Raw genomic sequence first — 25,105 nt, forward strand, 5'->3', positions numbered from 1 at the left:
CCATTCCTTTCCTCCTCTCAGTTCCCCTCTTTCCTTCCCTTCCCTTCCTCCCTTCACTCCTCCTCCTCCCCTTCCCTCCCCCTCCACTCCAACGAAGCTCATCATATCACACTTGCACATGTCTCAAGGATCATCACCAGATAGCCTCCTCCTCCTCCTCCTCCTCTTCCTTTTTCCTCCTCTTCCTTTTTCCTCCTCTTCCTCTTCCTACCATGGTAAAGCTCGTTTCCTCCTCCTCCTCCTCCTCCTCCTCCTCCTCCTCCTCCTCCTCCTCCGCCTCCTCCTTTTTTTCCTACCTTTTCTTATTCGCTTTGATAATACTATTTTGCATTTTTTTTATTATGTTAATCTCTCTCTGTCTCTGTCTGTCTGTCTGTCTGTCTCTCTCTCTCTCTCTCTCTCTCTCTCTCTCTCTCTCTCTCTCTCTCTCTCTCTCTCTCACGTGGTCAGGTTAACTTCTATTATCACAAGGAAAAAAAATACCGACTTACTTTCTCCAAGGAGGGAAAAGAGAGGAAGAAAAAATAGAGAAAAAACGGGAAATGGAAGAGAAGGGAAAGTAATGGGATAAGGGAGAAGGGAGAGTGCGGGTGAGAAGGAAGGGAGAGAGCGAGTGAGAAGGGAGACAAGAGAGGGGAGAGGGAGGGAGGGAGGGAGGGAGGCAGGTATTTCACGAAGCAACAGAAATTTTCGTACAGCTGACAACACGCCTCGTCTGGGAGCGTGAACACATGACAGATGAACCGCGGAGGAGGGGAAGAAGAAGAAGAAGAAGAAGATTATGAAGACGAAGTGGAAAATGAAAAACTTGAAGAAGAACAAGAACAAGAACAAGAACAAGAAGAAAAAGAAGAAAATGAAGAAGAAGCAGAAGAAGAAGTGGAAAAGGAAAACTTGCAGAAAAAGAAAAAGAAAAACAAGAACGAGAGCAAGAAGAAGAAGAAGAAGAAGAGGAAAATTAGAAGGTTGAGGTGAAGGAGATAGAAGTGGAATAAAAAAAAACTGATAAGAGAGAAAGATGTAGTGTGTGTGTGTGTGTGTGTGTGTGTGTGTGTGTGTGTGTCAAGAAGAGAGGAACAGTGCCACACAACAGGTAGATAGAAGGGAAGAACAGAGGAGCGGAAGAGAGGAGAGGAGGGGTGGCGCAGGTAACCGCTTGGGTGACATTCATAGCTACACAAACAAAGTAACCTTCTCTCCTTACCCCCAAAACTCCCTCCCCTGTGACTATAGTGCCGCTGCCTCCCTCCCTTAGCCTCTCCCTCTCCTCTCCTCCTAGCTGAAGCGCCATCTTGACTCTTGGGTCGCGTTCGTGAAAGACTGTAGACGAGGCGATCCAGTCAGTTGTTTCATCACTCGGAGAGGTTTCAGGGCGCGGTTTCGGAAGGTAATTCGTAAAAATACACAAGTCACATATTGAGCTTATCGACGAGGACCTTCCCGCTTCTGGTGAGAACCCGCCCACCTGTCACGTCCTCCTCCGGGTCCTCCCTCGCGTCGACCTCGGCTTCGGCCTCGTCGCTGCCCTTCCCTCCGCGCCGACCGCTCCTCCGACGCACGGATCGATCGTTTCACTGTATTGTGGGGTTTTCGCTAAGTTTCAGTCTCAGGCACACCTCTAAGTCTTAAATAGCGAAGAATATATACGTATTAAGGTGCTCATGTTCAGAGGATAACAAGCAACACAAGTCCAAGGCTAAGGTTTCGTCGGCGAAGATCAATAATCACTTCGACGTATCTTCTTAAAGCACCCGCCTCCGCCGTTGAAGCCCTCCCGTGATTGGCCGCCGCCCAGGCACGTGATGCTCCCATTGGCTGGTGGCCGGAGTTGCGCCGTGAAGCTCCCCGAGACCTACGTGGCGGCTAATTACGGTGTCTTCACATGTCCGCAACCCCTGACCTGTGTACACCGTCCGCATTTTCCACATTACTGTAATTAACATATTTCTACCGTGCTCATCAACGGAAGGGTCAAGCGGATGGAGGCATGTGTGGCGGACAGCAGGGAGGACGAGGAGACAGAGGGAAGTGTTTGCTGGTGGTCTTGAGTCCCCGCAGAGACGTGACCCTGAGTTGTCTCTCCGGACACCTCCATCACCGCCTTGTTACCTGGGCCGTTGCATGGCTGCCTCGCAACGGAGACTCACCTCACCGCCTCGTCTTCCAACCAGACCACACTACAGCGGCTGAATCTTGCGCACTTATACATTGATGTAACGCAAATGACGGATGCTTTGTTGGAAATTGTCACTGTATTCCGAAACTCGTCCTACCACTCATACCACAGACACGTTTGTTCATCTGAGAACCGTATAACATAGAGAGTGGACTGGCGAAGTGACGGAGAACACTTCCCGAAGGACCGAATGTTTTCCTACGTCCGCTGTGTGGTGGTAGTGAGGCAGTATGTGAAAACTGGTGGTGGTGCTGATGGTGCTGGTGATGGTGTGGTACTGGAATTAGTAGTGCTGGTGGTCATGGTGGTGGTGGTACATGAGTGAAAATAATGGCGGTGACTGGCGGTGATGAAGTAAAGTTTCCAGACATACGTAAAAGACTAGGCTTGTCATTAAGACACAGAGAGACAACAGATGAAAATTTAGGTCGGATTGATATAACCTAAAAGAAAGGAAAGAAGTATAAATTGACTTTTGATAACAGAGTATTTTACAGGAAACAAGAAAATTACATGATGAAAAATGTGTGTGTGTGTGTGTGTGTGTGTGTGTGTGTGTGTGTCGTTATTACACCTGTTCAGCCCAAATGTGGTGGCGTTATCTCTCTCTCTCTCTCTCTCTTAATAAATAGATGTAGAAGTAATTGTAGTAGTAGTAGTAGTAGTAGTAGTAGTAGTAGTAGGCTAGTAGAAGTAGTAGTAGTAGTAGTAGTAGTAGTAGTAGTAGTAGTAGTTATTGTTACTGTTGTAGGTGCAGAAAGAGGTAATGGAAATAAGAGTGAAGTACATTTTTCTAGTGCATGGTTAGCTGTCGTGATGTTCTTAAATGTTCAACTGTTCATTTCAGTGTTACGTACGAGGCCAGGAAGCAATGACCATCGTTGCCGTGAACAGACACAGTAAGAAAAGTTGCTGCTGAATTTGTCTGGAGGGAAAAAGAAGTGAATCCTATTTGCGGAGAAAAAAACTAAAGGGAAAAAATAATTGTGATGTGAGATAATCAACTTAGCTACGCGCAAAGAAATCACGTGATGGATGAGAACTGGAAGCAAGGGCAGGACGGGAAAGCGCGTCCTTGAGAAAATAATAAAGCCTAAAACAAGAGGAAGGAAAGACTGACAGGTAATGCAGACTGTGAGGTAGAGCTTGACAGAGTGGGTATAAAGGTGGAAGAGGAGAAAAATGTATTAGACCGGCCAGTCGTAACGGAAGCGGTAGTCGAAAAGAGAAACAAAAGCGAAAGGAAAAAATCTCAAACAGGCAAAAATAAGTGAGGGTGAAGAAATAGCGCTCGATGGAAATACACGGAGATACAAGGAAATAGTGCAGATTAGGAAAATATACACGACGGATTTGCCATAGTGTAATGCTGATACCGAGAGAGATACAGGACAACAAGAAGAAACAGCCATCTGGCAGAAGTGGAAAGAAAAATAAAACACTCGTTGTTACAAAGTTCATATGACATTTAAAATAGAAGAAAAAAGTTAGCGATATAATCATGGTGTGAGAAAGAGAAACCAAACAAATAAATAAACCTTCCATGTGAAAAGAAAAATTATAAGCAACAAAGTACAAAATAAATAATTCGATATAAAACAAAGAAAGAAAATAAGGAAAATAAAAGAACAATCCGCAAGAAGAGAAAAAAGGAGGAAACAAAAGAAGAATTGCAGGGAAGGAGAAAAGGAAGAAAGGAAAAACAGCAGATACATAAAAAACAGTAAAAAGGGGAAAAGGGAAGGAAGAAAAATAATAGAAATAAAGATAAAGAGAGAGCGGAGTGACTAAACAAACGCAAAAAAAAAGTAAATTAGGAAGTAAGAAATAAATAAAAAGAAATACAAAGGAGTGAGGGACTGAAAGGAAATAAAAAGGATGGGAAAAAGAAAGGAAGAAAAATAATAGAAATAAAGATAAAGAGAGAGCGGGGTGACTAAACAAACGCAAAAAAAAAAAGTAAATTAGGAAGTAAGAAAGAAATACAAATAAATACAAAGGAGTGAGGGATTGAAAGAAAAGAAAAAAAAAAGAAACGAACGAGGAAAAAAGTGTACGAAGGAAAAAAAAATAATACAGAATAGAGAAGACATCAGAAGGAAAAGAGATTATAGAAAGGCAAAAGAGCAACCTAGTGAAGGAAAGAGAGAGAAAGAGACAGAGAGACAGAGACAAAGAGAATAAAATAAGCAACAGACGGACGACGACAAGGAGCGAAGACAGGCAAGATGTACAGCATGGAAGGCTTCGACATGGAGGCTCTCAACCGACAGTTCTTCGAGTCGGCGGCCTTCAGCGAGTTCCAGGCCGGTGTAGTGTTTGAGCCTGGCAGCGGAGGGTCCTCGCCTGCACACTTAGACCAGGAAAACACGGTAAGCATAAAGGGATGGGGCGAGGGGGCGAGATAAGGTGGGTTATAAGGGTGAGTTCGAAGGGCTAAGATGGATAGACAGATACCGATAACCCAATATGCAGATGAGAGAGCACAGATACGATGGGGTGTGGAGTCGAGATAAGAAACGATAGGTGGGAGTAGACAATGGGTGTGGAGTGAGAGCGAAATGAACGAGGGTGTTTCAATGGGGAGGAGGTAGCAACGTTTTGGGTGAGGGTGAGAGGAGGAGGTGCAGGGGTGATGTGAGTTTGTACACGTAAATGTTATATTGAGTATGAGTTGGTTGGGTGACTGAGGACCAACTGGACGAAGGAAGAGGGGGGGTCTGCTTTGGATAAGGGTGAGATATGGCGGGTAGGAAGAGTATAAGGCGAGGGTTTGAAGGGTTGGTGATGAGATATGAATAGAAAGGTAAACTGATAAGTAGACAGATACGTAGATAAATATAGACAGATATTTACATACTCACATAGAAATTCAGACCACACAGACCCTATGGTTTACAGACTAAGTTGGTCTGTTCTCAAGTCTAAATGATTTTATATTGATCAGATGTCTTCAAAACTTTTGTATTTCTACTTTAATAAATATTAAGTTGAAGGAAGTGTCTGTCGAGCTAGTATTTAAAATAGTCAGTTGTGTTGCACTGGACCACTTAAGGCGGGAGCTTATTCCATTCTCGCACTACAACGTTGGTGAAAAAAAACTGGTGGTCCGAATTTCCTTGTTTATACTTCAGTTTTGTGCCATTATTTCTCGTTCGCAAAGTGTCATCGATTGTGAACAATTTTGATTTGTCCACATTCGTAAAGCCATTAAGTATTTTAAAACATTCGATCAGTTTTCTTCGGAGGCGACGTTTCTCAAGAAAGAACATATTAAGAGTTGAAAGCCTTTCGTCGTAAGGTTTGTTGCGCAAGAAAGGGATCATTTTTGTTGCCCAATGTTGAACATCTTCTAATTGAGTAATGTCCTTTGCGATAGAAAGATTTATAGATTGATAGATTGATTGATTTACTGAAAGATGTGAGGCGCAGGTGAAGGTTAAAGCATTAGGGATAGGATTATAAGCTCAAAGATAGACAGATAATGAGATAGGTAAACATACGGATAAAATGGTAAATTTAAAGAAAGATATTTATAGCTACTTCACGATAGCATTCAGGTATAGCTACAACCACACAATATCTCCGTGAGTTTTAAGCTGACTGACTATTGGATGCGTGCAGACAGTGGAAAAGAGTGACGGAAAGAGATCTGGGTGAAGGAATAGCGTAAAGAATCAAGGGCTATTTGTGAATGTACAGTAGAGAGCTATTTGGCTGGGTGTGGGGTGGGAAAACGTGAGTAAAGGTCAATGAGAAGGTTGTAAATGGCCTGTGTAAGGAATGGGTGTTATAGAATGGAAGGGACGAGCCTGGAGTGAATTTGAAAGATCAGAGATGGGATGTAAAACTAATATCAGAGAGGAAAATAGAGACAGAAGAGGAGAAAAACGAAGAGAAGAGAACAGTTAAAAAAAAATCGTCCCAAAAATTAACTGAATAAAGTGTATGAAGGAGGGAAGAAAGAAAAGAGGGAAGATAAAGATGAAGGAAGTAGATAAGGAAGAAAGGAAGGAGAAATGAGTGGGAATATCAGCATGGACTTTAAATTACGGAAAATGGAACACAGGTGGTGGAATGCGAGGCGTGAAAATAGTGTGGATAAGAAAAGAGGGGATGATGTGTGGTATGTAGGTGAGAGGAATGCATGGAATGAGGAGGGTGAAAGGGTGTGTGAGGTGGCTGTGAAGGGTGTTTAGGGGGTGCGAAATAAAGGGAAATCATGGTGAGGTGATTGGCTGCATGTTGTTTATTTATTTATTTTATTTTCTTAGAGCAGAGGAGTCAGTTCAAGGGCATAAAAAAAGGTAACAAATGTGAAAAAAAAAAGCCCGCTGCTCACTGCTCCTATAAAGAGTTAGAGGAGTGGCCGAAAGATAGGTCAATTTCGGGAGGGGGAGGGGGAGGGGGAGGCGTCCATTCATTACGTGGGAGTGAAACGAGATGGGAAGGGAAAAAGCGATGTATTCAGTGAAGCATTTTTCTTTTCTTTTGTTAGACTATTTTTTTCCTCTCGAGTAGTTTCATTTGATCAAAGTCGCCATTCTGCTGCTGTTTTTATTTTTTCCCATGTGTTTCTTCTTCCTCCTCTTTTTTTTCCTCCTGCGCCTCCTCCTCCTCCTACTCTATCTTCTTCTTCTTCATTCTTCATTCTTCTTCTTCTTCTTCTTCTTCATTCTTCTTCTTCTTCATTCTTCATTCTTCATTCTTCTTCTTCTTCTTCTTCTTCTTCTTCTTCTTCTTCTTCTTATTATTATTATTATTATTATTATTATTATTATTATTATTATTATTATTATTATTATTATTATTATTATATTATTATTATTCCTTTTCTTCTTCCTCTTTCTTTTTTCTCCTCCTCCTCCTCCTCCTCCTCCTCCTCCTCCTCCTCCTCTGATTGTTCTTTTCTCCATATTATTATTATCATCATCATCATCATCATCATCATCATTCCTTTTTCTTCTTCCTCTTCCTTTTCCTCCTCTTCCTCCCTCCTCCTCCTCCTCCTCCTCCTCCTCCACCTTCTCCTCCTTCACATCATCATCATCATCATCATCATCACGCTACCACCTACTCATCCAGCGGACATTCCACCCTCAACAAATGCGTCATCCCATGCAGGAAACGTCTCGCCCATGTACAAGCCAGGCTTTCCTTCATAGTCTTCTTTGATAAACAGGCTCAAGGAGAGAAAGCAATGACAACAGCAACAGTACTATATAATAATAATGATGATGGTAATAATGGTAGTTTTTACACATGATTAAGATTAAAGCCACTATGAAAAATTGATTTATGCATAAAAAGGTATTACCGTCAATCAAATCAGATCGCAGCCTACATAACGTCAATCACAAGAAGTGCTTCGTGCTGCACTACGGGAGATTCTTCGAATCCGCGGGGTTCCTGCAAGGATTATTGACCTGATGACTGGCCTTACTCTGGGACTGAGTGCTGTGGAGTGTGGGGGAGGCGTTCCGGCTTCTTCTCTTTTAATTCAAGAGTGAGGCAGGGCAGCGTCCTTGCTCCATTAATTTTCAACACTTGCGTGGACTGAGTATTAGGCAGAGTTGCTGATCAAAACCGTTGCGGAGCATCTGTTGGCGACATCAAGGTCACTGACCTTGTTTTTTTGCTGCTGATGCTGTACAAAAAGCACACAAATTAACTAAAGTATGATTAAGTCATCGAGTGACTGAAACATTATGCCGATTATGGCGCCAAACAGAAACTTTGGACTACAATTAAATATCGCGGTGATGCAGAGAAACAACGAGGATCGCAATTAAAGCAGCCTTACAACTACTTAAACAAAACCGAAGATTGCTATACATAGTCCCATGATTGAGGGGAAAAATGATCATTATACTAGTAGAAGAGCCTTAAACTAAAGAAAATCTGAGAATATTATTAAAGCAACCGTATGATTGAACATAAAAACAAGGGTATTTATAACACAACCTTTATGATTACATTAAAAACGATGGTTATTTCTGAGGCAATATGGCTGCGATCAAGAGGAAAATTTGGTGTGTTAAAAGTCTTAACTTACAAGAAAAAAAAGGCTGCTATTAAACAACCTTATGGCGACGCATGAAAAAAAACAAGGATAGCGCCTCACACCTTACGAGTAAATGAAAATAATTATCATTTATCAAAGCCGTTATAGTTAAATAAGGGGAAGGATTACCCCTAAAACAGCATAACGATTAAAAGAAAACAAGGATAACTATTAGAACAGCCTTACTAACTATTGGATCAAGTGAACGACGGTTACATTTTTTTTTTTTTTTTTTTTTTTACAGCAAAGGAGACAGCTCAAGGGCACAAAAAAGTAAACATTAATAAAAAAAAAGCCCGCTACTCGCTGCTCTAAAAAGAGAATCAAAGAGTGGGCGTCAGAAAGATAGTTCGGGAGGAGAGGTGTCCTGATACCTCCTCTTGAAAGAGTTCAAGTCGTAGGAGGAAATACAGATGAAGGAAGATTGTTCCAGAGTTTACCAGCGTGAGGGATGAAAGAGTGAAGATGCTGGTTAACTCTTGGATAAAGGGGTTGGACAGTAGGGATGAGCATGAGAAAGTCGAGTGCAGCGGGGCCGCGGGGGGAGGCATGCAGTTAGCAAGTTCAGAAGAGCAGTCAGCGTGGAAATATCGATAGAAGATAGAAAGAGAGGCAACATTGCGGCGGAATTTAAGAGGTAGAAGACTATCAGTATGAGGAGGAGAGCTGATGAGACGAAGAGCCTTTGCCCACTCTGTCCAGAAGAGCTGGAGTGGAGGGAGCCCCACATGAGATGCATACTCCATACGAGGGCGGACAAGGCCCCTGTATATGGACAGCAACTGTGCAGGGGAGAAGAACTGGCGGAGACGGTACAGAACGCCCTGAGGAAGCTGATTTAGTAAGAGATGAGATATGAAGTTTCCAGTTGAGATTTTGAGTTAAGGATAGACCGAGAATGTTTAGTGTTGAGGAAGGTGATAGCTGGGTGTTGTCAAAGAATAGGGATAGTTGTTTGGAAGATTGTGTCGAGTGGATAGGTGGAGAAACTGTGTTTTGAGGCGTTGAAGGACACCAGGTTCTTCTTGCCCCAATCGGAAATAATAGTAGGTCTGAGGGCTAAGTTCTGCAGCCTCCTCTTGAGTCGTAGTTTAAGTTGGTGGGTGTGGGTCTCTATAAAGAAGTTGAATAATGCAGAGTGGAATCATCGGCGTAGGAATGGATAGGACAGTTCGTTTTGGAAAGAAGATCATCAATGAACAACAGAAAAAGAGTGGGAGATAGGACAGAACCCTGTGGGACACCACTGTTAATAGATTTAGGCGAAGAACAGTGACCGTCTACCACGGCAGAAAACGGTCAGAAAAGGAAACTGGAGATAAAGGTACAGAGAGAAGGATAGGAAACCGTAGAGGTAGTTTTAGCAAGATTTTTTTTGTGACCTATCAAAAGCTTTTGATATGTCCAGCGCAATAACAAAAAGTTTCCGAAACGGGGCTAAGAGAGGATGACCAAGAGTCAGTTAAGAAGGCTAGGAGATCACCAGTAGAACGCCCCTTGCGGAACCCATACTGGCGATCAGATAGAAGGTCAGAAGTGGAAAGGTGCTTTTGAATCTTCCGGTTAAGGATTGATAATAGACAATGGTGTGAAAAAACAGCACCAAGGAAAAAAATCGGGTTACTGTTTCATCACCCATACAATAAAATGAAAAAGGGCGAGGCTTGTTATCAAAAGAGGCGTACAGTGTAATGAACTACGAGGATTACAGTTAAGAGGGACGTACGATCATACGTAAAAAGAACAGGAATAATTATCTTCAGGCATTTTTCTGCTCATGGGGAAGAACAATAAATAAAAACCTGGGCGTCAAAACCAACACTCCCGCGGCGCCACTCTCCGCCTCCCTCATCGATCCCTCGCCGCAGCGCCTCCCTCACGCGGGCCGCCCGTCACCTCCGCTCCTCCAGTGAACCTTTCCTGCCCTGATCAATTCACATCCACTTGCTAGAACCTCACCGGAAGAGAGCACCTTATACAACGCACGTACATGAGTAACATTAAGAGCTCGTACTTCCAAGGCCCTGAGGCGACATTCATTACTCGGAGAGAATATCCACGTCCTAAACCCTGAATTTTACTATAGAACAACATATACAACGCACGTACTTGAATACTATTATGAACTCATGCTTCCAAAACACTGAGGCAAAATCGATTGGTAGGCGAGAATATTTACTTGTTAAACCATGAACATTACTGAAAGAAATATATATATATATATATATATATATATATATATATATATATATATATATATATATATATATATATATATATATATATATATATATATATATATATATATATATATATATATATATATATATATATATATATATATATATATATATATATATATATATATATATATATATATATATATATATATATATATATATATATATATATATATATATATATATATATATATATATATATATATATATATATATTTAACTCATGCACTTGTAAAACCTCGTGGAGGGTGACACACTAACGCAAAACGGACTGGACTGGGAAACTATCCACTTGTTGATAGAGTAACGGGTTCATCGCGGTGTCAAATGTTCTTTTTCTCTAAATACGTTTGAAGATCTGTTAAATTTTCCCGAAAGTAAAAATCGTTGAAAATACAAGCGATGCATAATTATCCTCGTTATTTTTCTCTCTCGCTCTCTTATGATTCATCTAACTCATCCCGCCACACACCTGATGCTTTTCTCGGAAACGTTTATGAGCCCACACACCCAGAAATCGGCTATAATGAGCCTTGCTCATGTCGGGAGGGTACTTCCTGGTGATTGCAAGTCCAACTTTTGATCAGGCCGAGGAGCATTACACACACATTCTTGGGCGCAGTAAACAAATGGGCAGTCTCCTTTTAAATCTGTGCTCCCTGTCAGGGCCTGTCGTGTCTATCCAACAGCGAATGGACTCCGAATGTCAGTCAGAGGTTGTGTCCCGCTTCCTGGGTGAGTGGGTGTGATAGGAAGTTCCAGCCGTACCCAGAGATGTGTCACCAGAACACCAAGCTCCTTCGGGGAGGGTACTTAGGCTGTGGACTGCGAGTCCAGTGCGTGATCAGACCATGGCGAACTACACAAGCACCCCCCCCCCCCCCACACACACACACACACGATGGGTCTTAGGTCTACTGAAGCATGAGTTGGGCCAGGTATGAATGTAAGCTAAATTCAAATGCGTCAAGGAAAAGATTTTTGAAGAAAAAAAATAGGCAGATGAAATTTTTGGGACATACGCTACATAGCTGCGTGTGGTTTCGGTGCTCATCGCAGTCGTCTTTGCTCTTGAGCCTGTGCTGAGTAAAAACACATTACCCGGGACACAGGGCAGGTATGACATCCGGGTTTCCACAGTCTATCTTCCACAGGCTTAACCAGGTAGGATGCCCAACTATCGACCAGCCCGAAAGGGTGAATGAATAGCAGGGTGAGCTGCGCGCCGACTGTCTGGGCCGGGATTCGAACCCGAGCCCACGGATTCGTAGCTAGGTATGCTAATCACATCACCACGGAGGCTTACTCAAATATTATGTATGTCCGTACCTTCGGACAAACTGCAAGAAAGCGGGGAATCTTAATCTATTTGTGGTAGGCTTATAACGCGTAAAAAATCATAGAAAATATTTTTTCTAGAGAATGATAACCCAAAGCGAATATATGATTGATACAAATTGCCAGAAAACAGGGAAAGAGTCTTAGTGTGTGTACCATGGGTGCATGGGGGGGAGCATTAGCAAAGGCGAGGGGAAGGAGGGGAGTTCAATGGTTTTATTCACCCTCCTTCGCTTAATAGCATAAAGGTACACGAATGAGTGGTCATCTTGGTAAACAAATCGCAAATCAATTCTCGTCATTATATCGACCCCACTCGCCGTGTCTGCCACCGCCGCCCCACACAAGGACTGACTCTCGTCCGCCTTCTCCTCAACATGACAAACGACAACCACACACTTGAGGAACGGCAATCTCCTCTCGACCGTTTAAAGCAATGTTCACCAAAGTGTTCTAACTGCGGGCCTGTTTAAATTATAGCACTACTCTCACAACTCACATCAGTTACTCTTGACAGGCTAAGGTCCGTGTTTTCAAAGGCCGTATTACTAGACATTTTGCCGCCCAAACACACATATTTGACAAGGCTTTCGTGGGAGTTTTGGGCATTGCCAGGGGTAGTTTAATGACCCTGGTGATAGCTTAACCCTTCCTATGTACCATGAACCTAAAGAAACAGTCCTGGGAACCCGGTTGACCCCCTCTTTGACCTTTAAAAACAGTTGATGTGAGAAGCGAGGGTGTCTTGTAATACCGATCTATGGGGGGTATTACAAGACACTTTCGCTTCTCACATTATCTATTTCTAAAGGTCAAAGAGGGGGTCAGTTGGGTTCTAATGAGTGTTTCTACAGGTTCATGGTACAGAGGAAGGGTCACACTATCACCAGGGTCATAGAACTGCTCCTGAAAATGCCCACAACTCATACGAAAGCCCTGTCAAATTAGTGTTCTTGGGCGATGAAATGTCTTATAATACGGCCCTATAATAATATAAGTTGGTATTACAAGACACTTTGCCATCTCACATCACCTATTTCTAAAGGTCAAGGAGGGGATCAATCGGGCTCTAATGAGTGTTTCCTTAGCTTCACGGTACAGAAGAAGGCTCAGACTACCACCAGGGTCACAAAACTACTCCTGGAAATGCCACAAACTCCTACGAAAAGCCTTGTCAAATATGTGAACTTGGGCGACGAAATGTTTAGTAATACGAGCCTTAGTATAGTAAATGTATCGGGCTCCTACCACGTCTATTCCCAAGGCCACAGAGAAGATTAACCGGCTTTTCATGGGCGACTTTTACATCCAAAGTTCAGAAGTCGTATGAAGCTATAACTAGGAGCACAAGACAGGCCATGGAAATCCCAGGAACTTCTACGAGAGGCTTTTCGGTCATCATGAGGTGCTGATATGTTTAACGCTACGGGCTTTAATAAGAGCTGTGTACACCTCCGCCGTTTGGTATTCAGTAATCTTTGTGTAGCGGTTGTGACCCAGGAAGTTTATCACGACCCAGTGCCGAGGGTTAGCTTAGGGCGAATTATTGGTGCTCTGCGACCCATACTTTGAGGAACCGAAGTGTAGAGACGCGACCATATCTCTCTCCAGCTCTTTTACGAGGGATAAGTTAGCTACGGTCCGGCATCTTTAGGAATGGCCAAAAAAAATGCAAATCAAAGTACGAAAGTTCAGACCTAATACTGACATACAAACAGTTTACACAGAACCGCGCAAATATGATCATGCTTCGGATAATATGAGGTGTCTACTACAGTTTTGATGATTTAGATATACAGAGCGTAATTGACAAGCACCTTAACACTTTGCCTGCGGATTTCCTACAAGAAGACATCAAGTTACAGGAATGGAACAAAAAGTGGCTGTTACAATTCAATGAAGGAAAATGTAAAGTCGTGTACCTTAGGAGGGGATATCCAGCAAACCAATACCACATGGGAAACACTCACTACCCACCACAGAGGCAGAGAAAGACCTGGGACTTTATGTTACCAGGCTACCAGTGAAGGCCAAATCTGTGCCAATTGCAGCAGACGGGTTAAAACTACACCTCACTCTGCGGCGAAAAAATCTTCAAGCTCTCGAGATGTACTAACGTCGGGAGTTGTGGACGCCAAGAACAAGAGCACTCGGCAAAACATCCAAAAGTTTGACGGGAGGCAGAACGAAAGAGCAGGAGCCTTTAGGATATTGTGTCTCATTACCTTCCTTTTTTTTTTAACAACAAAGGAGACAGCTCAAGGGCACAAAAAAAGAAAACAATAATAAAAAAGCCCGCTACTCGCTGCTCCTACTAAAAAGAATCAAAAGCGGTGGCCGAAAGAGAGGTCAATTTCGGGAGGAGAGGTGTCCTGATACCTTAAAACCCCCCACCGAAAAATTTACTGAGAAAAAAAGAAAGAAAGAAAAAGGTAAGCGATACATGGAAATAAATCTTGTTGGGAATGAAGAGCACACAGAGGAGAAAGAGGAGGAGGAGGAGGAGGAGGAGGAAGAACTGGTGGTGGCGGAGGAGTTTGTAGTAGAAATGCATAGTAGAGTGTTACCATATGATCTGTGTATAGCGATCTGGCAAATGAGAGATAGATAGAGAGAAAGATAGATAAACAGGTGGAGAGATAGATGATACGGTGACAAATAACACAAGTAACAGTGGAAATGAGAGATAGATAGACAGACAGATAGATAAACAGAGAGAGAGAGAGAGAGAGATGATACGCTGCACACATAACACATGTAACATTGCACGTGTCCCACCCCCCCCTTCTCCCCCCCTCCCCCCCTCCCCTCTTGCACCCCCAGTACCTGATGTTCGAGCCGGACAGTGGAGGGTCCTCGCCGTCGCACAACGATCAAGAAAACACGGTGAGATCTCCCCCCACCCCTCCCCCTCCTCGTCTTTGCTCCCCCGGTTACTCCCCCTTATCTGCCTCCTGCCTGCTGTCTGATGAGGATGGTTGACCCGCTTACTGTCGGTCCCTCCCTCTCCTTCCTCCATCCCTCCTGCTGTCTGCTGTGTATACCTGGTGGTCTTGGTTTGTGTTCCTGCTACCTGCTTTATCCCTGGCTACCCTCTGCTACTTTGCTCCGTTCTCCCTGCCTGCCTTCCTGCTTGCTGTCTGGAGCCGCTCGCAATATGGCTATACCCTGGTTTCTATCCCTGTTGTTAATTCTCCTTGCTGTTGCTGTTTTGGTCGTCCCCTGCTGTCACTGTCTGCTGTCTGTTGTTTAGAATTGTCCCTTATGCTGCTCTTGCTATTGCCATTACCCTGCATATACGTCTACCTGCTGGTCTCTGTGGCTATGGTCTGTGCCTCTGCCTTTCCAGCTGCCATTCTCAATCTCCTTTTGCTCTTCATCCTGCCTCGTGTAAATTGCTGCTCAGGGACGTGTTCTTAAACATATCGTCGCCCAAGCACACACATTAAATTTTGACATGGCTTTCGTAAGGGTTATGGGCCTTTCCAGGGGGTAGTTCAATGACCCTGGTGATAGTTTGACTCTTCTTCTAAACCCCGAACCCCCCCAAAACAATCTCTAGAATCCGATTGATCATGTTTTCGTCCTTTGCAAATAGTTGATGTGGGTGTTGGTAGCGTCTATAAGGCCGGTATTATAAGATACTTTCGCTCCTCACATCAGCTATTTCTAAAGGTCAAAGAGGGGGTCAGTCGGGTTCTAATGAGTGTTTCTTCAGGCTCACGGTACAGAGGAAGGGTCAAACTACCACCAGGATCATAAAACTACTCCTGGAAATGCCCACAACTCCTACGAAAGCCTTGTCAAATGTGTTTTCTTGGGCGTCGAAATGTGTTATAATATGACCCTTAGTAAGAACAACGCCCTCAGTGTCATCCCATCTCCTGACTCGACCGATACATTACTTCCCGTCTTATGATGTCATGTGTAACCCTCGAGACCTCTCTTCCAAAGCTTTATAGTCATGCCAGATCTTTGGTGTCATGTTGTCAGCACCGTACCCGCCCCCACTACCCCGCTGTCTGCCCCGTGCCTGGCCCCACTATCCAACAGTCTGCCCCGTGCCTGGACCCCAATACCCCGCTCTCTGCCCCGTGTCTGCCCTCACTAATCCCCTGTCTGCCCCGTGCCTGCCCCCACTACCCCGCTGTCTGCCCCTTGCCTGCCCTCACTACCCCCTGTCTGCCCCGTCTCTGCCCCCACTACCCCGCTGTCTGCCCCGTTCCTGGCCCCACTACCCCACTGTCTGCCCCGTCCCTGCTCCCACTACCCCGCTGTCTGCCCCGTGCCTGCCCTCACTACCCCCCTGTCTGCCCCGTCCCTGCCCTCACTACCCCGCTGTCTGCCCCGTGCCTGCCCTCACTACCCCGCTGTCTGCCCCGTCCCTGCCCACACTACCCCGCTGTCTGCCCCGTGCCTGGCCCCACTACCCCGCTGTCTGCCCCGTCCCTGCCCCCACTACCCCCCTGTCTGTCCCGTGCCTGCTCCCACTACCCCTGTCTGCCCGTGCCTGCCCTCACTACACCCCTGTCTGCCCCGTGCCTGCCCTCACTACCCCGCTGTCTGCCCCGTGCCTGCTCCTACTACCCCGCTGTCTGCCCCGTGCCTGCCCTCACTACCCCTTGTCTGCCCGTGCCTGCCCCCACTACCCCCTGTCTGCCCCGTTCCTGGCCCCACTACCCCCCAGTCTGCCCCGTGCCTGCCCGCACTACCCCGCTGTCTGTCCCGTCCCTGCCCTCACTACCCAGCTGTCTGCCCCGTGCCAGGCCCCACTACCCCGCTGTCTGCCCCCGGGCTGGCCCCCACTACACCGCTGTCTGCCCCGTCCCTGCCCTCACTACCCCGCTGTCTGCCCCGTGCCTGGGCCCACTACCCCCCTGTCTGCCCCGCTCTGCCCTCACTAACCCGCTGTCTGCCCCGGGCCTGGCCCCACTACCCCGCTGTCTGCCCCGGGCCTGCCCTCATTACCCCCCTGTCAGCCCCGTCCCTGCCCTCACTACCCCGCTGTCTGCCCCGTCCCTGGCCCCACTACCCCGCTGTCTGCCCCGTGCCTGCCCTCACTACCCCGCTGTCTGCCCAGTGCCTGGCCCCACTACCCCGCTGTCTGCCCCGTCCCTGCCCCCACTAACCCGCTGTCTGCCCCGACCCTGCCCACACTACCCCGCTGTCTACCCCGTCCTGCCCTCACTACCCCGCTGTCTGTCCCTGCCCCCACTACCCCGCTGTCTGCCCTGTCCCTGCTCCCACTACCCCTGCTGTCTGCCCCGTCCCTGCCCTCACTACCCCGCTGTCTGCCCCGTCCCTGCCCTCACTACCCCGCTGTCTGCCCCGTCCCTGCCCCCACTACCCCGCTGTCTGCCCCGTCCCTGCCCCCACTACCCCGCTGTCTGCCCCGTCCCTCCCCCCACTACCCCGCTGTCTGCCCTGTCCCTGCCCCACTACCCCGCTGTCTGCCCGTGCCTGCTCCCACTACCCCGCTGTCTGCCCCGTCCCTGCCCCCACTACCCCGCTGTCTGCCCCGTCCCTGCCCTCACTAGCCCGCAGTCTGCCCGTCCCTGCCCTCACTACCCCGCGGTCTGCCCCGGCCCTGCCCCCACTACCCCGCTGTCTGCCCCGTCCCTGCCGCCACTACCCCGCTGTCTGCCCCGTTCCTGCCCTCACTAACCCGCTGTCTGCCCCGTTCCTGCCCTCACTAACCCGCTGTCTGCCCCGTTCCTGCCCTTACTAACCCGCTGTCTGCCCCGTTCCTGCCCTCACTAACCCGCTGTCTGCCCCGTGCCTGCCCTCACTACCCCGCTGTCTGCCCCGTTCCTGCCCTCACTAACCCGCTGTCTGCCCCGTTCCTGCCCTCACTACCCCGCTGTCAGACCCGTGCCTGCCCTCACTAACACGCTGTCTGCCGCTGTCTGCCCCGTGCCTGCCCTCACTAACACGCTGTCTGCCCCGTCCCTGCCCTCACTAACACGCTGTCTGCCCCGTGCCTGCCCCCACTACCCCGCTGTCTGCCCCGTGCCTGCCCTCACTAACACGCTGTCTGCCCCGTGCCTCCCCTCACTAACCCGCTGTCTGCCCCGTTCCTGCCCTCACTACCCCGCTGTCTGTCCCGTGCCTGGTCCCACCCCTCCTTTCTTAGCGGTCTGCCTTATGCCTGTTACGAATGGCGTCCCCGCGGAGTAGTTCTTACTTGGGTTAGATAAAGTTGATTTTCTTCTGGCCATCCGTGCTCTATGGTTCCTATACGCTCTCTACATAATAACTTCCTTTCTCCTTTGTCCTGTGCGTGTATTATGATTTCTTGTTCCCTATGCTAGGTGACTCCTCATACCCGAACTCCTTACCCAATGGGCGCTCCGTGTGTACTATGCCTGTTTTACTCTCATGCACTTTGTAATTGTCCCAGGGTGAGGTCATGTTTCTCCGCCTCTGGTCTCATGATATCCTCGTGTTCCTTCTTTCAGCTTTCCTCTCCGCCTTATGCCCTTAGCTTCTCCTCCAGTAAGTGTTCAGTGGGTCCTGTGTGTGCTAATTAACTCTCTTGCTTCCACTTATATGCTTGTCCTGGGAACCGTGTTTTTTCTCCTCTTCGGTATCGTTAAGCAGCATGGTAAGTACAGCGGTGCCTTTGACGCTGATGTTCCTGTTTGTATTGTTGCTGGCGGTGACGGTGCTACGTCCAGTGCTCGTGTTTACAAAGCGGATGGTAATGATGATGATGATGATAGTGTTGATGGTGATGCCTGTGCGATGAATGCATTCCTAACAATTGCTTTCCGTTCATGCATTCCTTCCACATTTATTTTTTCGTTGCTGTGTGACCGACTCTGTCAAGTATACGGGGAAGGATTTCAGGAGCATCTGTAGTATTGGATCGCTGACACGGATGCTCTAAGTGCGCGGCTGTCACAGTCTGTATAAAATTCACATGATGATCCTAACGCATTGATGTGCTATTGTGTTATTCACTGCAACATGGTACTGCTAATTTTTTAGGTGAATTTCAGTCCCACCAACCACACCTGAACAGCTCAAACAACACCAACAACAATGAAATACCAACACCGAATATGAAAGTTGCTTTCTTTTCACAAAACAGTTACTCAGTTATGAACCTAAAAAGACTTGCTTTGTTCAACCGCAAGATGAAACATAAATCCCCGTTATCTTAAAATAAAATATCTTCCGTAATCAGCTCCGAAATAGTATGGGTATTGCCTGTATACAGACACATGCATCACGCACACAATATAGTCTATAAATTCACAGCATAAACCGTTTACTCTAAGGGCACTGTCAGCAAAAATGTGTACTTACGTGGTCTGAAGGCGGCTCTCTTTGTGTGTGTGTGTGTGTGTGTGTGTGTGTGTGTGTGTGTGTGTGTGTGTGTGTGTGTGTGTGTGTGTGTGTGTGTGTGTGTCCAACGGTGGTGGGCGTCGATCGATGCAAGTCTGAAAGCAAAAACAAATGAATGTATTTTTTTGTTACTCCTTGGATAGTGGTATCAATAATGTGTGTGTGTGTGTGTGTGTGTGTGTTTTACTACTGGCACTGCTGCTACTTCTTCTACTGCTACTACTACTACTACTACTACTACTTCTATTATCACCTCTCCATACGTCTCTCTCTCTACTCTCACAGGTGTTACGAAGGAAGAAGAAGCGGAGGTGTCTCATGGCCCAGATGCAGCAGCGACAGGCAGCCAACATGAGGGAAAGAAAACGCATGCAGAGTATCAATGACGCCTTTGAGGGCCTGCGCGCGCACATCCCAACGCTCCCCTACGAAAAGAGACTCTCTAAGGTGGGATTACGAAACCTTCCTTGTTTAGTTCGGGGTCACTTTTCACATTTATCGTAGGCGTCACGCTGTCCTTAATGAAAACTCTGAGGTCACTTTTTTTCTATTTTTGTCGGTATTTCTGTCTTTGATGAATGCTTCTATAGCAGAGGTTCTTATCCGGAGGTTCCCATACCCCTCGGGGGTATGGGAACCAAATGCTGGGGGTATGGGACTCAATCTTTAAATATTAATATATATTTGATTTATTAATAATGGTTAGATTGATACATTATAACTAGCACTGCTATTCAATATTTATAATTTGTGTTATTTCGTGACCAAAATTGATTAGTACTCAGTTGTATTACATTTCTTCCTCTAGAATAGATATTATAATATTTGGAAAGCAATTAAGTGTGGTTATAGATATGGGGACAGGGCCGTAATTTCTTGGGGGGCGGGGGGGGCTATAGCCCCACAATAATTTCTATATCGGCCTCAAAATCCCCCTAAAACTGCTTATTTTTCAAAACTTCTCCACCACCTGCGCATGCTCGCTTCGCTCGCCCCCCCCCCCCCCCCACCTCATAAACCTATGATGCCCTCTAGCCCCCCAAAAGCTGCCAAAATTACGGAGCTGGGGGAAAACGTCAAACCACCCAAAATATTTGGCAACCCAGTCACGAGCGTCCTGCAACTCTTCACTGGTTTGAATATCATGAATGATAGACTTGATAGTTGAGCTGTAGGCGCAGTCAGAGTTAGGTGATGATGATTTCAGCAGTCAAGCGAAGGGGTATGTGACCATACTGACCAATCCAATGGGGGTCTGGGATCATCGAAAGGTTAAAAAACCCTGTTCTAAAGGATCAATGTTTCCATCTATGTTTCCTCTGCATGGCTTTGTAAGCTCTCCCTCAAACTCGCTAAGGTTCGTTATATTTCTCCCTCACCTCCCGTCAACCTGCCACTTCTCGTAGGTGCCCGGTGCTCCATGTATCAAAGTTTAGTTCTCTCCCTGAGCTTCCTTCAGTCTGATATTCCACTTTGATCCTCGGAGGTTTCTTTTCAATGTTTAATGATCCCTGTGTAGCCTACCTCCTCACGGTGTTCTTTCCACCCAGGTTGACACGCTTCGGCTGGCTATCGGGTACATCAGCTTCTTGGCGGAGTTGGTTGCCAGCGACCGAGCGCCAGACCCGCACCTCCACCCACCCAACCACAACGACGCCAACAGGAAAGTGATCGTCAGGAGCAGCCGAAGTAAGTGGTGCTTCAGCCTTGAGAGAGAGAGAGAGAGAGAGAGAGAGAATGACCACCGGGCATCAACGAGGAGTGCCAGGTTGAAGGTTGGTGAGAGAGAAATATAACGAACCTAAGCGAGTTTGAGAGAGGAAAAATAATGGTCTGAATCTCAGTATTATCATCGTACAACAATGTCAACAAATGAAGATAATGATAGTGACGATCTGAGCAGAAAAGAAAAACAGTTCGATGTTTGTGTCGCGATAATGACATCAATTTGAATTAGTCAGTGCTTGGGGATCTTTACACTCTTGCAAGGAACCTAAACGAGGAAAGAGGAACAGAAGATTTGCTGAAAACTTACCACATTTACAATTGACGATATTCTGCTTCTAGTCTGTCAACATGTCACTATAATAACAGCGCTAACGACACTCTTGCTGTTGGACATGTGTCTGGTGGGCCTTTGTTACCAATTTGTTACATTTGATACTGACGCGAGGCACGGATCGACATCGTTACCTTTATGTTTGCTAAAAAAAAGTCGATCAGATCCCTTCAAGATCAGATCGACCTCTATATACTTAGACACTTTCTGTCCCCTCCCACCAGACCAACTCATGCACATTCTATCCTTCCGTTTCTCGAAAAGTACATTTAACACTCACTCGTCATGTACTTCTTTGCTCAGTCTTGACTACTTCTGTAAGACAATAATACCACAGTGTGTGATGGTGTAATGCCTGGTACAAGTTAAGACTGAGTGAGATGACTTACATTGCATCAGCTGAGAGGCGCCATTTGTAATGAGAATAGTTGCCACTCGTCACCACAGAGTCGCCTTGCATGAGCGCGCTTTTCAAACAAATGCTGGATGCAAATACGTAAAGACTCCCTTGCCATGAACAATAATCAAATAAATTATGTGAAGGTAAAGCGCCTTGCACAACCGAATCAGCGATAAATATTCAAAGGATAAGATAAAAGCGGCGTTTTTAAAATCATTGTCGGTGGGTAATATACCGACTCCGTCCTTTATATTTCCTTCATGAATTAAAGTGCTGAGAATGTGCTGCTTCTCACTTCCTTCCCTGGCCAAAATAGTTCCCCTAGAATGTGAAGCTCCTCTCTTAGGCTGAAAGTAAACTCCTGGCGAGACACAGATTACTCTTTACATTTCTTTTTACGGTAATAGAGACGGACCACAGATTCTCTCTCTCTCTCTCTCTCTCTCTCTCTCTCTCTCTCTCTCTCTCTCTCTCTCTCTCTCTCTCTCTCTCTCTCTCTCTCTCTCTCTCTCTCTCTCTCTCTCTCATTTTCTTACCACGATGTACCTAGTTCTAACGAGAGCCAAAGTATAAGAGAGTTTGGTCAACTTCATCACAGGCGCCATGTTGTTACCAAGAGAGCCGGGCGAGACTCAGAGTGATGATGATACATAGACAAGACACCCAAGAACACAGATTTGACAAGGCTTTCGTAGGAGTTGTGGGCATTTTCAGGGGTAGTTTTATGACCCTGGTGGTAGTGTGAGTCTTCTGTACCGTGAATCTGAAGAAACACTCATTTGAACCCGACTGACCCCCTCTTCGACCTTTGAAAATAGGTGATGTGAGAAGCGAGTATGTCTTATAATACCAAACATATACGCGTTTTTCCGTGCTCTTAACCATGCCTAGAACACACAAAAAACACTATTGTATCAGCCTCAATTTGAGTTTCGCGCGGCTCTTTGGGGAGCACCATGGCGCTTGTGACGATGAAGTTGGCACTGGTTCTGACACCCTTCGTCTCCTCCCCTTCCTGCAGTGAGCGTGGACAGCGTGCCCCATTCCCTCACCTGGTCACACGCGCGCCCCCTGGTGGTCAACGGGAAGGTGACGGCCAAGACCTGGATGCCGGAGCAGCAGAAACGTCCATGAGCACCTGAACAACGTGTGTGTGTGTGTGTGTGTGTGTGTGTGTGTGTTTGTTTTTCCCTCATCCCAGAACAATCTAGAAGTATATTTCTACATGCATAAGCAGACATAGCTATACACATAATCATATAGATATACAATTATACATACATACTTACATGCAAACATACATACATACATACATACATACATACATACAAACACACATGCATACATAAACACAAGAAAGGAACAAAATAGAGAGGTGTTAATGAGGATGTGATCAAATTTCATTAACACCGAAAAAATGTGAAAATAACAAAGGAGAGGGAAAGGAAAATGTAAAAAGGTGTATGGCAGAAAAAAAAGACGTGTGCAGTTATTATGTGAATGAACCAAGGTCAGTAGCGATAGGAAACTCTATGACCTTGGATGAACAAAGCTGAACAACATTTGAAGGAGAGGAACGAAGGAAAACGGAAAGAGCGCCCACCCAAGGAACGTTCAACATACTCTTCGGAAAGGTCGTGAAGTTGTAGAAATATAACCGTGAAGTGAAAAATAGACGAGTTGGAAAGTGCACCGAAAAAAAAAAAGTATTGAAAACAAGAAAAAAAAAACTCCCCACCCCTAAACTTCAGCCTCCACCTAGTAGTTACAAGCACTCGCTCGCATCGTCTGTGTTGCTTCAGTGGCGTGTATGTGTAAATGTGTTGTTTACAGTAGGAAAGAAGCCGTCGTAAATCGATGGGTTTGGCAAGACTCAAGAACACCACAAACAGCAGCAGCAGCAACAGCATTAGCATTAAGGGCACCGTCTTCAGCATCGTCATCCATGCACTGCAGCAACTCAGCAATTCGACATACAAACACCCTTAAATGAATATCCGCACGTGACGGGAAAAATTAGCAAACCAATTTTTTTCTTTATACAAAAAGTACAACAAAAGGCCAAGTACAGAAAAGAAACTTGATAATAGGACGTTTTATATGTGACTTTATACCCTTAACCACGCGTTCACAACCGTCTCCGCCACTTAGCAAGAAAATATCCGTGAACACAACAGTCTCCGCCACTTGGCAAGAAAATATCCGTGAACACAACAGTCTCCGCCACTTGGCAAGAAAATATCCGTGAACACAACAGTCTCCGCCACTTAGCAAGAAAATATCCGTGAACACAACAGTCTCCGCCAAATATCCGTGAACACAACAGTCTCCGCCACTTGGCAAGAAAATATCCGTGAACACAACAGTCTCCGCCACTTAGCAAGAAAATATCCGTGAACACAACAGTCTCCGCCACTTGGCAAGAAAATATCCGTGAACACGAGTCTCTACCACTTAACAAAAAAATTATGGCATGCGGCCAGCACCATTTCTGCGATATGCAGCTAAACATCCATGACCTCATCAAGCGAACGGCACAGAGAAGGACGGCGTCTCTAGACTTTAGATTAATTCCCCTGGTGACGCCACAGACTCTCATGGTAAAGAGAAACTAGTAGGACATGGAGGTAATGACTGTGATACGGGTATGTCAGTGAAGTGAAATTCTCTGGAAGGGAAATAGTTTGAGGATGGTTAACATGCATTTTATTTTGCAAAATTGTTAAGATTACGTGTAAGTATAAAAAGTTGGAAAGTTTCGTTTAGCCGGCGCAACATCTGTGGTCATAATGCCGGAGAGAGACAGAAGGGGAAGGAATTATAGGAGAAGGGAACAGATCCTAGGAGACGGGACACAACCCCCGATTAATACCTAGTACCCATTCACCGCTGGGTGGACAGGGGCGTAGGGTATCGGAAAAGCCGCCAAAATTTTTCCACTCCGCCCGGGAATCGAACCCGGGCTCTCTCGGTTGTGAGCCGAGTATGCTAACCACTGCACCACGAAGCCCCCTGCGTGTAAGTACAAAAAAAATAGCTTATTGCGGAGCAATGTGAAATGCAACAGATTATAGACACGAAGAAAAGCAAATAGTGTGGTGCAAAATATAATTACAAGTACAAAAAATCGAGAGAGAGAGAGAGATGGAACTACTTCGCATTAATTATTCACGTAAAACTACACACACACACACACACACACACACCTGAACCAAAGATGACGGGAACCAAGCGCCGCTAAACTTAGGTCAGACCCTTGGAACTCTGCGACACGATGGCCTCCCTTGATGTGGGGACAGGAGCAGATAGACAGAGACGAGTGACGCAGAGCACGGATTTGAAAACTAGTCTCTCTCTCTCTCTCTCTCTCTCTCTCTCTCTCTCTCTCTCTCGTGTTCGAATACCAAATGACATCAACTCCGCTGACTCCTATTCTTTTATTTGTTGTTAGTTTATAGCTTTTTTTTCTACAATCGGA

At 45.9% G+C, this 25,105-nt stretch overlaps 1 protein-coding gene across 3 annotated transcripts; it reads left to right on the top strand.

Annotated features, from left to right (window-relative positions):
- The first annotated feature begins 1,046 nt into the window (after positions 1-1,046).
- LOC126997329 (pancreas transcription factor 1 subunit alpha-like) lies at positions 1,047-23,898 on the top strand. 3 transcript variants are annotated; one of them, XM_050858358.1, is made up of 6 exons: positions 1,047-1,093; positions 3,024-4,548; positions 14,642-14,704; positions 19,454-19,615; positions 20,719-20,857; positions 22,649-23,898. In XM_050858358.1, the coding sequence occupies exons 2-6, from the start codon at positions 4,405-4,407 to the stop codon at positions 22,759-22,761; spliced, it is 621 nt and encodes a 206-aa protein (XP_050714315.1). In that variant the 5' UTR covers positions 1,047-1,093; positions 3,024-4,404; the 3' UTR covers positions 22,762-23,898. The 3 variants fall into 3 exon arrangements, with proteins under 3 accessions (XP_050714315.1, XP_050714314.1, XP_050714313.1); XM_050858357.1 differs by lacking the exon at positions 1,047-1,093 and adding an exon at positions 1,806-1,932; XM_050858356.1 differs by lacking the exon at positions 1,047-1,093 and adding an exon at positions 1,965-2,213.
- The last annotated feature ends 1,207 nt before the right edge of the window (positions 23,899-25,105 follow it).

The sequence above is a fragment of the Eriocheir sinensis genome, chromosome 12 (genome assembly GCF_024679095.1).
Source record: "Eriocheir sinensis breed Jianghai 21 chromosome 12, ASM2467909v1, whole genome shotgun sequence".
Classification (NCBI taxonomy): domain Eukaryota; kingdom Metazoa; phylum Arthropoda; class Malacostraca; order Decapoda; family Varunidae; genus Eriocheir; species Eriocheir sinensis.